Below are 17,419 nucleotides of genomic sequence, written 5' to 3'. Positions count from 1 at the left end.
TTCAAGGTAATCAATAACCAGCAACCCAGTAACGAAATGACCCAGGACCAATTTTGGGGCTGAATCCGTAGGGTTCTTTAGTGTGACATGGGAAATAAGCTCTTACAAGTGTAATGTTTGGGTAAAATGCACAAACTGTCCAATCATCCATAATGATGACAAACATCCATCCATTTGCTATAGCATTTCTGCTCATTAGGGGTGCAGGTGAGCTGTAGTCTATGCCAGTTGACTTTGGACGGGAGGCTGAACTGGTCGATAGTCAATCACAAGGCACATACAAGGTGTGTCGGATGGTGTGTTCCAGGACTGGTGTCACAAAAGATCAATGTAAAACCCAAAGATTTCAAGTTTTCCCCTTCAATAAGGGCCAAACAACCAACCAGCACGTCTACAAAGCGATCCTGCAGCGGGTTCGGGGTGCCCGTAGCATTTGACAGTTCCTGGCCGGGAAGAACATTGCCATGCTGGAGCAACCTCTTTACTCAGCTGAGCTGGCTCTGCCTATATATTTTTTTTTTTTTACCTCTTTCCCAAGCTCAAAGGGGTCATGAAGGAAACTGATTTTGAAGACGTGGGCAACATCAAGATGGCGGTGACGACGGAACTTTGGAGGAATCCGGTAGGATTTGAAGTATATCTTTTTTGACACACATCGGGACAACAATTTGGGCAATTTAGTCTTCAATCAACCCAACGTTTTTTTGGGTGGGAACGTGGGAGAAAATCCATCGGAAGCACATGGGCGAACCCGACCTGAGATTTGAACTCAGAACCTCTTGACTGTGAGGCAGACATGCTAACCAATCACCGTGCTGGCCACAACCATCAAATTAATTTAATGATTTACACATTATCAAGACGTTACATATCAAACTGTACAGCATTATTGTTTGAAATTATGGGATACTGTACATCGGTTTCAGTAATTCATCAAGCAATCACTTCAAAAAGTAGTCCTTAATACATCTGTAACTTGCAACCTATGGCCTGTGACAGCAAATGATCTGGTCCACTGTATGGAATTCTAATAACTGTTAGAAAAAAGCCCAAATCATTTAACCCACAAATGCTCATCATTTATAATAAAAACCATTTGTTTGATTGTTGCATCATTTTTTCAGTGATTTGGTGCAGCCTACTGTGGACATTCTAAACAACGAACTGGCCCCTCATAGGAATATGGTTTTCCATCCTTCATTTCCAAGAACAGTGGTTCACCTGAATGCATCTTAATCATCATAGACAGGCAACATAGGGCAAAAGTGTCTTCAGAGTGAAAAATGTTTAATAAACCTCGTTTAATAAAACATAATTGAACAGCTTAATGTTTATCAGTGTAACGGAAATATTTGGGGCCGTCCCCAACCGTTGGAAACTCTGTAAACACTGGCCGCCTTTTCCTGTTTAGTCCTGAATATCCTGTCTGTCACCATCGCAGTGCACTTACGTAATACCCAAAAATAAATAAAATTTACAAAAAAAACTAAAAGAGTTGGGAGTCATTCCTCCATGAATGTAAAGTTTATTTCAGTCGTCCTCCGCGGACCATAAAAGACAACACTTATACATTTGCAGTCCCGACATGCACAACAATAATGAAACCCAAAATACAAAGAAAAGTTAATTTTTTTTTTTTTTCATTTTGTAAAGTGGTACAATTTTGTGTTATCCACTCATGCAGCGCACAACTTAGATGAGGAAACAAATGAGGGGTGGGGGGGTAGGGGCGGCGGGGGAATGACAACAACGTCCACATTCAAAGTAGATTTGACAACTTCAAAGCAATTCAAGCTTTTCTGGTGAAGCGAGTCAGAAATATCAAACAAATGGGACGGGAACAGTAACGTCCAGAACGGGAAAAAAAAGTTACATCGAGAGTGCACTGTGCGATATTTCCCATCGAAGCCAATGGAGCGTCAGAAACTCGGAGACGTTGAAAAGTCGACAATACACACACAAACAATCCCACACTCGCGGGCCATGCATCAGCACACAGGAGGACAAAGGAGCGAAAGCTGCACTCATGCACGTGAATGACATATGGGCTGGCATCAACGCGCGCACGCACACACACACATTTAGATAAACCCAAACATTTGTATTTAAGCAACACATCAGGAGAAAGGAATTTGCAATCTTATGAAGAAGACTGCGAAGAAGTCTTAGGGCCACGCTGAAAAGAAAAATTATAAAGTCCAAATTTGATGCGACTCAAATCGAAAAGTTACCAGATTGAAGTCATGAAAATGTCAACATTTTACAAAGGCCAGAATATTACGAAGAAAAATAAGAATATATATATTTTTTTACTGTTGTAATATTACCAGTCACAATTTTATGAGCAGGTTTTCCATCCATCCATTTTCTGAGCCGCTTATCCTCAGAAGGGTCGCGGGCGTGCCGGAGCCCATCCCAGCTATCATCGGGCAGGAGGCGGGGTACACCCTGAACTGGTTGCCAGCCAATCGCAGGGCACATACAAACAAACAACCATCCGCACTCACATTCACACCTACGGGCAATTTAGAGACTTCAATTAATGCATGTTTTTGGGATGTGGGAGGAAACCAGAGTGCCCGGAGAAAACCCACGCAGGCACGGGGATTACATGCAAATCCCTGATGCTCAGAACTGTGAGGCAGATGTGCTAACCAGTCGGCCACCTTTAAGGTTACCACTTTTTTCCCCCTAATATAACGTTTATGTAAATAAAGTCATATCTATCTATCATATCTATGAAGGGGAAGCCGATTGAATGAGGATGAAGTCATTGAGCAAGGGGAAAAAAAAAAGGTTAAATTTAGGAAAAAAAAAGTGATAATTTGAAAGAATTATTATTATTACAAGGAAAATTATACAAGAAAATAGTACAGAAGTTTGGACATTAAAAATACTTTCCAAATGTATTCTTGTAACATTAGGACAATTTTAATGTGACGAATGAATGAATGAATGAATATTACAACTTAATTCCTGAGATATCACAATTACATTCTCAAAACATTATTCTCACAATAGAACAGGCTTTTTCTTGCAATTTTCTGACTTTATTTTCTTGTAACATTGCAACTTTATTAATAACCTTTTACCTGTACTTTACATCTATTTTCCTAATAATCCAAATTTCTTTCCCCCTGTAAAATAACTTTATTCTGTAACGTTATGACTTTTTTCTTAAAAAACAATACGACTTTAGTCTTGAAACATTGCTACTTTTTTTCTCAAGTAAAAAAAAAAACAACAACAAAACCTTGTATTTTTCTTACTAATATTTACTGTAATAATGACTTATTGCACAAGCATACATTTGTGATAGACTAGGGTGCGCACGTATTTTTACATGAGGACTTTTTGTCTAAACAAATCTGACTTCATTCTTGGAATTGTACTTTTCTTTTCAGTGAGGCTTTAATATTCCTGCGTAGAAGACAGACATGCAACGCACAATAAAGTTAACACAGTCAGTGCCACACACACACACTCACACACATCATACATCACATGCATATGGAAGCATCAACCCAACACACACACACACACACACACACATCATACCACAGTCAAAAGTCGGATCTCCCATAGGGAGAAGAAAGCCATCGCACAGACATGAAGTATTAAATCCAATTATAAATAAATTAAGCAGTAACAATATTCAGGTTACAGAACAAGACGTTTAAGAAAGCTCAGTGTCCTCATTCGCTCCATCCCCGGCGGTGGACTAAAGTTGCAGACGATCAGTTTTACAAAGCCAGTCAATGCAAAATGTGTGTACAGCTCCAAATATAAAAATACAAATCCACAAAAGAATAAATATAGAGACAAAGTTGTTTTGATACTGGCGTGGAGTTTCCTGGGAAATATTTCTCTCTCTTTGAAGCTAATGGCACTTATGTTGGAAGGGTTCAAATCTCTGTTATCAGGGAAACACCACTGTCAGGAATATGTATCTATATATCAATATCTCTCTCTCTCTCTCTCTCTCTCTCTCTCTCTCTCTCTCTCTCTCTCTCTCTCTCTCTCTCTCTCTCTCTCTCTCTCTCTCTCTCTCTCTCTATATATATATATATACACACACACACAAGCCCAATTCCAATGAATTTGGGACGTTGCGTTAAAACAAAAACAGAATACAATCATTTGCAAATCATGTTCAACCTATGTTTAATTGAATGCACTACAAAGACAAGATATTTAATGTTCAAACTGATCAACTTATTTGTTTTTAGCAAATAATCATTAACTTGGAATTTTATGGCTGCAACGCATTCCAAAAAAGCTGGGACGGGTGGCAAAAAAGAGTGAGAAAGTTGAGGAATGCTCATCAAACACCTGTTTGGAACATCCCACAGGTGAAAAGGCTAATTGGGAACAGGTGGGTGCCATGATTGGGTATAAAAGGAGCTTCGCTGAATTGCTCAGTCATTCACAAGCAAAGATGTGGCGAGGTTCACCTCCTTGTGAACAAGTGCGTGATAAAATAGTCAAACAGTTTAAGGACAATGTTCCTCAACGTACAATTGGAAGGAATTTAGGGATTTCATCATCTACGGTCCATAAGGTCATCAAAAGGTTCAGAGAATCTGGAGAAATCACTGCATGTAAGCGGCAAGGCCGAAAACCAACATTGAACGCCCGTGACCTTCGATCCCCCAGGCGGCACTGCATCAAACACCGACATCAATGTGTAAAGGATATCACCACATGGGCTCAGGAACACTTCAGAAAACCAATGTCAGTAAATACAATTCGGCGCTACATCCGTCAGTGCAACTTGAAACTCTACTATGCAAAGCAAAAGCCATTCGTCAACAACACCCAGAAACGCCGTCGGCTTCTCTAAGATGGACTGATGCAAACTGTTCGACTACTTTCTCACGCACTTGCTCACAACGAGGTGTTACCTCGCCCCATCTCTGCTTGTGAATGACTGAGCAATTCAGGGAAGCTCCTTTAATACGCAATCATGGCACCCACCTGTTCCCAATTAGCCTGTTCACCTGTGGGATGTTCCAAACAGGTGTTTGATGAGCATCTTTTTTGCCACCCGTCCCAGCTTTTTTGGAACGTGTTGCAGCCATAAAATTCCAAGTTAATGATTATTTGCTAAAAACAATTAAGTTGATCAGTTTCAACACTACATATCTTGTCTTTGTGGTGAATTCAATTAAATATAGGTTGAACATGATTTGAAAATCATTGTACTCTGTTTTTATTTATGTTTAACCCAACGTCGCAACTTCATTGGAATTGGGGTTGTGTATATATATATAAAATCTATACCTCTCTCCCCCTCTCTCTCTCTCTCTCTCTCTCTCTCTATATATATATATATATACACACACATATAATTTTTTTTTGGTCTTTTTTTTCACGTGTGCCTCGACCGAAAGCTAGCTGTGACGCGAGCTCATTCCTCCGGGATGGAAACGTAGGCACCTTTGTGATTGTGATGTATGGAATGCTGTCATCCATCACGGGGGCTTGGAGTCAAAAAGGTGGAAATCAGACTAGGCCACAAACTAAAAGCAGGCACAGTGTCTACATTATGTGAAGAACTAAAAAGGATTTGTTTTGTAAAGGCATGAGAAAATGTAAGGCTTTTACACACGACGTTTCATTTAGTGCAAAAAAAAAAAAAAAAAGAAAAGGAAATTAAAGGAGAGTGGTGCTCACGACACTGTCCGACTTCATGAGTACTTGGAAGATTGTATTTACGACTGCTCTTTGGCAATCTGACGCCACTTAAAATCTTGGCTCCAAGGATTGTTTAACTTCACAATTAACAGTTTTAATTGGCCGCAATGATTTTAGTCGTTTTGGTATAGCGCGAATAAAAAAAAATTTTCTTCCTGTTAATGAAGACAGAGGAGACACTTTGCTCAGGTTTGCAAAAAAAAAAAAAGCACCGTGCTCGATAATAGAACACAATTAATTTGTTCCCTTTCACAAAACAATACATGATTCCATTCTTGTCTGTCTGCAGTCATGTTACGAGTCCCACAAATTCCAAAAAGAAGAAAGCGGGAAGAGCTCTTGCAGCTCTGGAATGGCCAACGCTCACCACTCTCTGCTCTGCTGCTTGGTGGTGTCGTATGCTCGGATCACCTCCGACTGGGATACCACCCCGTTCTCGTCTTGGGAAAAGGCATAGCCATCTGCCAAAACGGAATCAAACGGATTAAACATTGAAGGAAGGAACAAAAAAAGGCAACAACACAAGCAAGTAGGAAGGTTTTTCTAAATCCATCCATTTGCTATGTCCTTTACGGGTTGCGGGTGTAACTAGAGAAAACAGATTATTATTCTTTTTTATTTTTTTTAAATGTATTTGACACACACTCAAAGTAACTCCAGAAACAAGAAGTCTTGGGATAATTTTCATGGGAAGACCACACTCTGGCTGCTCAATATGACGCTAACAAGCTAACATGAAGCCATTCGCCAACCTCGCATTATCCATGACAAAAAAGGCGTACGGCAACACAATAGGTTATTCAATACATCCACCGACAATCTTAATGTTCCCGTACAAACAATTGTAGAGTAATTGTAATCAGTTTATGAGGATTTTGACTTAGCTTTAGCATTTGCACGTCAAATCTGAGGATAAACGATGAGTTTATTCCTTAACAATGTTTTAAAGGCATTACAAATACTAACAGTAGGCTAAGCTTTACCGAAGCTAAACGGTTCCTAAAGTCTCACCTTCACATGTCAAAAGAGCCGCTCAGTACCTGCGCGCCAGCTCAAAGGAGCGCGCTGTGGCGAGTGCATTGTGGCGGCAGGAGGAAATAACAGCGCAACATTTCGTCATTTCACCGTGAACGGCGCTCTTACAAAGTCAGGACACAGCAGGAACACGAGGGGGAGGAAAAAAAGCGGAGAAAAGGACTAACGCCGAGTAACAACTAGTTCTCTATGGAGGAGCTACGAAGGGAGAGGACGGAGGCTTTAAAAGGTAAGGTAAGAATAATAATTAAATCCAAAAAAAAAAAAAAAAAAAAAGAAATCACATGACAAGTGTCTCATCCCCACCTATGAGACAAACAGAAACACAATGATCAAACAAAGGAGAAAAGGAGACAACACAGCACAAAGAAATAAAGAAAACCAAACTTGACACCCGAGTTTTGCTAACAAGTAAAAACTAAACTGAGGTGGAAGACGAGTGGTAGTAATGGAACGACAACTGATTACGAAAAAGGAAGTTATTTCTTTCACTTATGTTTTTTTTTTTTTAATATATACATACATATTGTAAATAGCACTTTACAGCGAACCTCAGTTTTCGTAAGGCCTAATTATCATACGATTAGGTTTGCAATTATTTCTTTTCATGGAAATATGTACCAGTTGTTTTTCCAATCGCACTCTCTTCATTCTAAAAGCTTGTGACTGGCAGCTCATTTCCGGAACTGAGCCCCACACAAAGCCCATGCGCAACTTGATTGAGTCTTTTCTTTTTGAGTGAGCCTCAGCACAGAGCAGAAGCGCATGATCAAAAGCATTTCCAAAGTTTTTCTTTTCTTATTTATTGAGTACGACTGCTCAATAAGCCACCGTGGGGCCAAAGAAAGTTCCAAATGCTGCCGGCCCATTAATAACGAAGGCGAGGAAGACCATGAAATTCAAGACAAAAGTGGAAGGAAAGGTCTCCTCCTCCTGGCTGTTTTTTCAATTGCCGTCAAGAGTCTTTAATAAAGGTAAATGTATCCAATTTGTTAGTCATTTAAATTCATTTCACATTGTTTTCTGTATGCTACACTATAGTTATTCTCCATAAAATGTAGTTATTTGTCAACACTTTTCGGTGTCTGGAACAGATTAATTGGATTTGCATTATTTCATATGGGAAATATTGCTTCAGCTTTCGTCAGATTTTTGGGAACAGATTCATCACGAAAACTGAGGTTCCACTGTAAAACCTAATAAAATAAAAGGAAAAAAGTAACTGGTTTTATAAAGTGTGATTACTGTATATGTGGTTTTAGGGGGCGTGGTCTAGTAAGTGAGCTATTGTCAAGATGGCCGGCTAGTCTGCGTGTGAGCGCCGCCTGGGCTTGAGTTGCGGCCTGCAGCAGCTCCTCGCGAGTGTTCTCCTTCTGTATTTGTGCGTTTTGACTACCTGTTCAATAAACGGCTTAAAGTACATTGGCAACTGTGGTTCTCCTTGCCCACATGCAGGGCATTACACTACCTTAATTGCTTCTATTTTGTTTCACTTCAATCTGAAGCTGGCTCGGACTACAAATTTTGGCTGGCGACACAAAACAAAAATCGAACGAGAGACAGCTCGCGACTCGAAAAATTCGTAAATTGGGGCACTCGTATTGCTCGTAAGTCAAGGTACCACTATTTTCTGGCACTCTGGATGCCGCTTGGCACCACACTGCCTCTCGCAGGTCAGTGTTGCTACTAGGACACACATCTGATTTGGGGGATTGTCGGAGGAGATAAGGTTGTGTGTGTGCTGGTCATCTAGAATACACCTTGCACGATAAGAGCAGTAAGAACACACAAACCATTTTTTCCCCTGCCATGTGTGGGGTCTCTCACATTGTGAAATGTCCCAAAACAATAAATAAATTAAATAAAAATCGGTACGTGTGTGTACCCCATTTCAATCTACCTATCACCTGCAACTTCCGGTGAGAAAGGAAGCGATATGAGAGAAAGACGACAATGTCGAGTAACTCACGTAGCAGGTTCTGCTGCATGGACTCGGAGCGGTACAGACTCACAGTGCTCTTCTTGAAGACGTTTTTCAGGAGCTGGGCCCTCTCCGTCAAGCTGCACATAAACACAACACCGAGACACACACACACACACACACGGTCAGGCAGTGTGTTATGCGCATGCTGAGCGCCACAGGCTGATTTAACGAGGCATTCATCAAGCTCTCTACCTGCTGGCTCCAGCTCCATGTAGGGAGACAAAGTGGCCAAACACAAAGTATGTGTGAAATATGCGAAGCAGCAGGAGAGCAGGGAAGGAATTCATGAAAAGCTAACAAATGTGTGGCTGCACATACGTGGATGTTTTCTTTATGTGTATGTGTTACACATGTTTCGTCGTGTGTGTGTGTGTGTGTGTGGATCTGGGACAGTGGCCAGGCCGAGGGATCACTTTCAGCCAGCAGGAGATCTCGCACGGATCTGCTTCATGCTAATGGACGCTGCAGGCCCCACAGCCCTGACAGCTGCAACGCCCCCACACCCCCACATCACCACCGACCACCCCCCCACTCTAATACACTGCCGTTGTATCACAGCAGTGCACCTCTCACATGATGACAATCAGCATTTTCACTGACATGATTGCTGATATTACAGTCAAAAGTGGTGGCTTTAAGAGCAATCAACCCCTATGGATTGAAGTGCAATTTCAAGAACTCTATTGGATTATACTGATTGCTTTGGAATAGGGACAGATTGCAGAACTCAATCATTCTTGAGTATAGTGTTTTCTTTTTTCTAGTCTTTTCATGTGCTCATGAATAATTCTAATTTTGATGGCACAAAACGAATAATTCTTTTTTTAAACTGAACATATTTTGTGGGTTAAAATGTGATTGCTAGTTAGCGCTTGTATTAACTACTTAAAGGATTTCTATTGTCAACAACATCACAATGCCCACATAAAATGGCAGTGATGTCATTGAACGTTTATTGTTGCAATGTAGCGGTCAAGTTTTAGAACACAGATTTTTCCTTTTTTTTTAATTTGTATTCTTTTAATTGAAGTACAAGTTGTTCTGGTTCAATGAATAGCTTGAAATGTTACTAAGGAAGAGTAAGAGGTTAACTAACTGCCAGAGGTTGAAAAAGGAAGAAAACGTAAGGTCACCCAAAACTGAAAAATAATGTGCATTTCATTCATTAATTCATTCTCTTTACTGCTTATCCTCACTAGGGTGCTGTCCCAGCTAACTTTAGGCAAGAGGTGGTGTACACCCTGAATTGGTTGCCAAGCGATTGCAGGGTGCAAATAAACAGACAAACATTCACACGTACAGACAATTTGAAGACTTCAATTAACCTACCATGCATGTTTTTGGAATGTGGGAGGAAACCGGAGCACCCGAAGAAAACCCACGCAGGTACAGGGAGAACATGCATACTCCAGACAGGAAGGCCACAGCCCGAATTAGAACCGACGATGTCAGAACTGTGAGGCGGACGTGCTAACCAGTCAACCACCGTGCCACATATGCGCATTTTAGAATTATACATAAAGGCATAAACCCTGGCCTCACCGTTCAGAGGACCCGGGTTCAAATCCCACCTCACCTGTGTGGAGTTTGCATGGTTTCCCCGTGCCTGCGTGGGTTTTCTGCAGGTACTCCAGTTTTCTGCCGCATTCGCAAAAACATGCATGGTAGGTCAATTGACGACTCTAAATTGCCTATCGGTGTGCATGCGAGTGTGAATGATTGCTTGTCCACGTGCCCTGCGATTGGCAACCAGTTCAAGGTGTACTCCGCCTGTTGCCCAAAGTCAACTGAGATAGGTGCCAGCATGTCTGCGACCATAGTGAGGATAAGCGGTGCTGAAAATGGAGGGATGGATGGATGGAGGGTTTAAACCCCATTGAGCCGGTCTGGGTCGAACTGGACAGAAAAGTGAAAGCAAAGCAAGCTTCAAGTGCCAGAGATTTATGGGAACTTCTGCTTTCATTTCAGAGTACAATGTGACATTGAACTGCATGAATTTCATTAAAAAAAAAAAAAAAAAAAAAAACATTTTTCTTTTTTTAAAAACTGGAAAAATTGGGTGTTTTGACCGGTAGTGTAACATTTCAAACTATTCAAGTAAATGTATGAATACTTAAATACTAAAACACTGAACTACAAGTAAAGGTTTTGAATCCAAAAGGTTTATTATAAACGTGATTAACCAGCATTGCCAGCAAAAGCTGCCAAAACAAACAAGGACCAGTAGGGGTTAGTAGAAAATATTAGTTTGATTTGTTATTTATTTATTTTATTTTTAAACAAATATTACAGTAGATTAGTGTGTAGCTAAGGTTCAGATATTCACTGCATGTCACCTGGCATATTAATTAGTACAACATGACAATATAAAAGAAGATCATAAAATATCCATATAAAATATGTGTCCACACACATTCAAAGGAATTGTGGGTTAAAACATTTTACAGTTGGTGCTACAACCAGAACCCATGAGGCCTTTTTTGCCCAACAGAAACCTTAAGAAAGTAATTTACGGAAAAGCCACGTTAACAGTGGTAAATTTAGGCAAAAGGGAATCACTGCAATCAAACGGCCAATTGCACTTGATAGGGGAGTGGATTCATTTACTTATGACTATGACCTCTAATGAAAAATATAGTCATAAAGTTGCACACTGTGTGTTATTAAGGGGACAGCCTTTATCTGTAATATTAAATAATATTCCCAGCCTATTGCAATTGATGTCAAGTTAAACTCATGTTTAAAACAAATGACTATTCTGGATAAATGCAGGGAAACATTCAGAAGATAGGCAGGCTGGGTGGAACAAATTAAACAAATAAACATGGGCGTGCACAACATAGTGGCGTGATCACAGATATACAGGAAAGATAATTTTCATAACATAACGCAAGATAATTTTTGTGTCTGAAATTTGTTGACAAAGTCTCTACACTTTAATTCATCAGAGACTGTTTGGGTGCCTCTGTGGGTGCTGCTGATTAGGTTAGCAACATGGTTCAAATGGGCTCAATGGTTAGGAAGTGAGATCATTTCACTTACTACCTGCTTTTTATCATAAGGAAAGAGGACGGTGTTAATTTGTCTTAAGTAAATGAATGACCGAATGACTATTCAAGTTTAGGTTTTGAATTAAAAATACCAGTGTTTGTGTGGACTTTGTGTTCACTTTTATGTTTTTTGTTGTTGTTTTGTTTATGCTCAGTATAAAGATGCAAAGGTGAGCCATCGCATACCTTTTCCCATGCACTACAGCTCCGGGATCTTTGGATAGTGCCTCCAGCTCCTGAACCTCATCCACCAGTGTCTTGAAAAACACTTTCTTCACCCTGTAACCAGACAACATCAACACACGCGCGCACACACACACACACACACACACACACACATACATACATACACACAAATCACGATGATGAGACTTTAATTTAGCCCAGATGCTGACTGCGGGAAAAACACAGAATTTTCATGGAAGCCTGAACATGAAAGTGTTGATAGGAGGAGTTTCAGGAGGAATTTCCTTAAGTGTAGAGATGAGAGCGAGAGGAGACTCACACTTTGTAGGCCACGTCAAAGACCAGCGAGGTGATAGGGATGAAGACCAGGCCCGTCCAGAAGACCCCTGAAGAGAACATCATCTCCGCCTGACACACACACAACACACACACAAACACAAACACATACACACACAAACACACACAGGTGAGTGAGTGTAAGACAATACAGAGCTTAGCAGCCCATCAGATAAGTAGGAGAGCTCTTAGAAGGAAGCGACACCTGATAACAGCCAGCCTTCATCATCCTCTTCAGTGGCTCTTTAATGAGAAGCATACATGACAAAACAAACAGTCGTGTTGTGGAAACGCTAAGAGCAGTTGGAGCCAAATAAGTCTCCTAATCCAGCATGACTAAACGATACCCTGCTTTGTCTTGAATCACGCAGCCCCCCCCGGGCCTCCCAGGTGAAGGAATACCTGTGAGGGATTGAGGTGTCTCTTTCACCTGAATCTGAGAGGCTTTTTAATAATGTGCTCCATGCAGGCACAACCAGCACGCTGCCATTCCACAGAATCCATTCTATTTTTACAGGGATTCCCACATTGTGGGCCATGCACAGAAAAAGAAGGGTAAATACAGTGGCATTTGGATTTATGAGTGACCCAATTTATGAGTTTTTCGCAATATGAGCTGTTGCTCAGATGTTTTTTTGTCTTGAGTTGTGAGCAAAAATCTGAATGATCGCCCAGGGAGTTACACTTGGTGTTTTCAAACAAAACCACATAATTTACGCATGTATGTGTGTTAGCGTCTAACAAAACTTATATCGATGTCACCGTAGTTATAACCCTTTAAGCAATGCCTATTTAAAAAACAACATGCAAAACCACATAGACAGTCAATAACAAACAGACAGATGGGCCTTGCACTGGGCCAATACACTAGAATACTGTGCCCCTGTGTGGGCAAGATTGTGTCATGCCTACAAAATAGATGCAGAGCTGCAATAAAGCTTAACAATAAAACCAACCTTGCCAGTGCTATATCGTGTAATAGGCATTCTACCACCACCCATCCGACGAGAAACAATAGCTAAAATTGAACAAAACCAACAGCTGAACGATCCCAGACACTTAATATTTGGACACCAGGGATTGAGGCGAAGAATTAAAGCTTGCAAAAGCTTTATAACCGTAAAGGAAATGTACCCAGGTCATGCCGCTTTCTACAGGATGGGACGCTAGCTTGAGTACGGCAGCGAGAAACACAACAAAGTGTGAGACAAAACACTGGCCCCAGGCTTAAATTTCAACGGGAAAGACTGGGTAACGCTAAATAGAGTAAGGACAAAAGTTGGGGAAACCAAGGACAATTTCACAAATAGGGACTTGACACTAGCCCTGACTGTCCATGTGGAGAAACAAACAATGAACCAGATACTTCAAGAATGCCAAATGGGTTCTCACTGCTCCGATCAAGACCTTAAGGAAGCAAATAGTGCTGCCCAACAATAGGTGACGTTTTGGTGCGACAAGATATGGTGGCAACTTTAACAGGACTACTGTATATTTTATAGCTTCTGCGAAAAATGACTAACAGTCCTGTAGCTTACTGAGTGTAGAATAGTCTTCTTCGTGTATTTATTAAGTCAGCATTATACTGCCCCCTGGTCACAAAGGAGCACACACCAAAAGAAGCATAATGTCATTGGGCACTGAAGTAGCATTGCGACATGTGGCCGCCATCTTTGGGGAATTTTTAAAAAAACATGGAAGGAGCACTTAAAGGCCTCTAAAATCGATCTCTCCATCCACGTTCCGTACCGCTTATCCTCACTGGGGACGTGCTGGTAACTATCTCAGCTGACTCTGGGCGAGAGGCGGGGTACACCTGAACTGGTCGCCAGCCAATCGCAGGGCACATATACACAAACAACCATTCACACATAAGGGCAATTTTGATTCTTCAATCAACCTACCATGCATGTTTTTGGGATGTGGGAGGAAACTGGAGTGCCCGGAGAAAACCCACGCAGGCACGGAGAGAGCATGCAAACTCCATACAGGTGAGGCCGGATTTGAACTCCGGTCCTCAGAACTGTGAGGGAGATGTGCTAACCAGTCGCTCACCGTGCCACCACTAAAACCCTCCATAACAAATAAATTCATAAAAAAAAGTTGAGATTAGAAATGTCATGGTACTTTTGACGGGTCGACGTCTCAGAATTTTGGCCCTTATGAGTGATTGGTGGATATATATAACTGAAACTTGTTAGCCAATGAGACAAGGGGTTCCATGAGTAGCAGATGAAATGAGACGGCCGAGAAGATATGTTGAGAAATGAAAGTTTTACTGTTTTACTGTAATTTAAAATTGCTTTTTTTTAATTTTATTTTTTTTTTAATTTTATTTATTTTTTTAAATCAGATTGTCTTTAGGCAATATCACACAAAAACATTCCTTACAATATATTTTTTTTTCCGACACAAAAAACTAAATTTTTCCAGAACCCATCATCCAATTTTCAAAATTCTTGCTGCGCTGTACTCAGGTTGAAGTGGTCGTTCCAACCAGACTGTTGCTGTTTGGGAAATCTTGCCAAATTGATAACTGAATCATGAACTCATGATGCACACACCATTTAACTTGTTACAGTAATTTTTATTATTACTGTATGATTTTATGAAGTACAATATTATAAAGTGGTAAATAGAAATGCCATTAATCCATCCAAACACCACCATTTTTGTTACAGTTTTAAATATCTAGATATAAACATTCTAAAAGTTAAGAAGCTCACTCATAACTCTAATTTTGGCTAAAAAGAAATAATAAAAAAGAAATAAATAATTTAAAACAATTATGCATATTCCAAGACAGAGAGTTTTGCCCTAACAACAGTTATGTTTTATTTTTGAGAGACACTTGAATTCAGCTAGAAGCCAATATCTTTCCTCACTGGGACTCACTTAACATCAGGAAATGCTCCAACATTTCAAGACAAGGCTGCCATGGTGTTTTCATTTAAAATCCACAAGTGATGGAGGAGATTCTGGAGTTTTGTGTTTTGTTTTTTTGGGGGGGAGGAGAGGGGATTGGAGGAAGCTTGGGTGGGGGGCGGGGGCATGTATCTTTCAGCTTTTTGTTCATGACCGTGTTTACTTTGGGGTGCTTGCATTGAAATGTTCTGTCATTACGTGTCAAAGTGCACAACTCTGCCCCCCTTGCATTGTGATGTGCCACTTGTTCAAACTGCCGGGCCCCCCTCAGCTGTGTCCTTCCTGTAATGTGACACACACGAGGCCCTCCAGGATGCATACACACACACAGAAAGACATCACCATCAGATCAGTGTAAAAAAATATCAAAAGTGGCCCGTTTGGCTCAAAATGAGCTAATCTGCCGCCCATTAGCTGCAAATCGACTTTGATGCGAGACAAAACACGGCGCCGGGAGGGAACCCCAAATGACAGGAAATCAAACATTTATACCCCCCACCCCACGGCAGATACAGATGAATGGAGCTTTTCGGTGCCACTCGGCCCCACGTAAAGAGGCAAGGGGACCCAAATTAGATGGCGAAATTACACACAAGCGGGTGGACATATTGCCTGTTTTTCTTTTAACTTGCTTAATAATGTTCATGTTCATCCTGTCTTTGTTCCAGTGTAATGAGGGCGTGTAAGCTGTCCGGAGAGTCTTTTGAAAAATAAATTGGGACTTGATAGTTGGGAGTATATCATCAAGTCAGACTATGAAAAACTTGAAAATAAAACAATTGGATTAAATCAGGCATTCCTGTGCTAAGGGGTGGAGCACAAAATGGGTCACAGGCACATTTTAGTCTATTTCTTTAGTTGTTTTTTTTTCGTCTGTCAACCAATTGTCAAAAGGTCTTTTTAATTGTGTGTGTTATCATTTATTTGTGTACAACATACACTAGCATTCAAAAGTTTGAGGTCAACCATACAATTTCATGGTGCATATAATTTTTTTTAATGACATTTCTTTATAAAGACAACAAAACTAATGTCTAAACTGTATTTCTGATTATTTTAATGTTATCTTCCTTGAAAGACACCTTTTAAAAAAAATAGCGATGTATGGCAATATAACATATTTTTGTAAGTTTAAGTCCAGAGGAGGAATGAACAGCAACCGCAAGCCCAGTTTACCCAAATAAACTTCAGCAGAATGCAAACAAAGCAACAACAATTGTATGTCTTCAGGCAACTGAACGGGCTCGCTGAGTGACGCTTCATACCAGGGCGGCCCTCGGGAGCTGGATGGGACGAAAGGGGTCCTGAGGGACAGGAGGGGGGGCTGCACTTTTGGGACAAACTAATAAACTGACAGATGCCTTCTGGTGTGGATTGTTTAGAGAAAACGTTCTTGTCTAAGTTGTTCTCACATGGGAGCAGAGAACTGGTCAAAATGGTCTTTATCAGATGGAATATTAAGATTTGGTGTGAACTAAGGGCTCTAGTTCAACCTGATTGATTAATGAATTGATTGTGAAGTGCGTCTCAAGACTTTGTCCTTGCAGAGTACATTTACATTTGAGAGTAACCACAGACAAGTGCATGAACACTATGCATTCATTCATCCAACCATCCATTTTCTATACCACAGGTTCTCATCAAAGGTGACTTGGAGCCGATCTTCGCTGACTTTAGGCAAGGTACAGCCTGGACTATCGCCAGTCAATCGCAGGACACATACAAACAATTAAACATTCACACTCATATCTGTTTATAGTCGAAGGATGCATTGGCAGTATCATTTGACTTGACTCGAGTCGACTCAAATTGCCAGTTTAATGACTTGCGAATTGTTTGCCAAATACTTGAGAGAGACTTGTCTTCGGACTTGGTAGACAAGAGACTTGACTTGACTTGAACGACATGACTTGACAAATCATCTTGTTTCGAGTTGGAAATCTGCATTTGAATTAAGACAGTTTGCATGTTTTTCGGGGGTCATTCGCGCCAACCTGGCAACCCAGTTTGCATTGTTGCACACTTGCCAGTGTGACAGAGCCACCTGGCTGAACAAGAATGGAAGGCGCTCCAAAGATAAACAATTTGGAGTCAAGGATTGAAGTCTGCAAAAAGGAGGATGGCAACCTGCATGGCTTGCAACTCGCGCATTGAAGACACAAGAACGATGACGTCAAACTTCATCCGTCGCTACAAAACTCACAAA

The 17,419-nt window shown here is 40.8% G+C and overlaps 1 protein-coding gene across 10 annotated transcripts in view; it reads right to left on the bottom strand.

Moving 5' to 3' along the window:
• Positions 1 to 5,079: 5,079 nt before the first annotated feature.
• The window catches only part of atp8a1 (ATPase phospholipid transporting 8A1), a 176,995-nt gene continuing 164,655 nt past the window's right edge, over positions 5,080 to 17,419 (bottom strand). For 4 of the 10 annotated variants that reach the window (XM_061786766.1, XM_061786768.1, XM_061786767.1 and 1 more), the window contains 3 exons: positions 12,272 to 12,360; positions 11,953 to 12,045; positions 5,080 to 8,793 (listed from right to left, as the gene is read on the bottom strand). In XM_061786766.1, the coding sequence (XP_061642750.1) occupies positions 8,556 to 8,793; positions 11,953 to 12,045; positions 12,272 to 12,360 (420 nt within the window). In that variant the 3' untranslated portion in view covers positions 5,080 to 8,555. Of the gene's footprint in view, positions 8,794 to 9,320; positions 10,613 to 11,952; positions 12,046 to 12,271; positions 12,361 to 17,419 lie in introns of those variants that run through there. The other 6 variants (XM_061786769.1, XM_061786770.1, XM_061786773.1 and 3 more) reach the window with 4 other exon arrangements.

The sequence above is a fragment of the Phyllopteryx taeniolatus genome, chromosome 10 (assembly GCF_024500385.1).
Source record: "Phyllopteryx taeniolatus isolate TA_2022b chromosome 10, UOR_Ptae_1.2, whole genome shotgun sequence".
NCBI lineage: Eukaryota > Metazoa > Chordata > Actinopteri > Syngnathiformes > Syngnathidae > Phyllopteryx > Phyllopteryx taeniolatus.
Note: the sequence above shows the minus strand (reverse complement) of the source record. Positions and strands in the feature narration are given on the sequence as shown.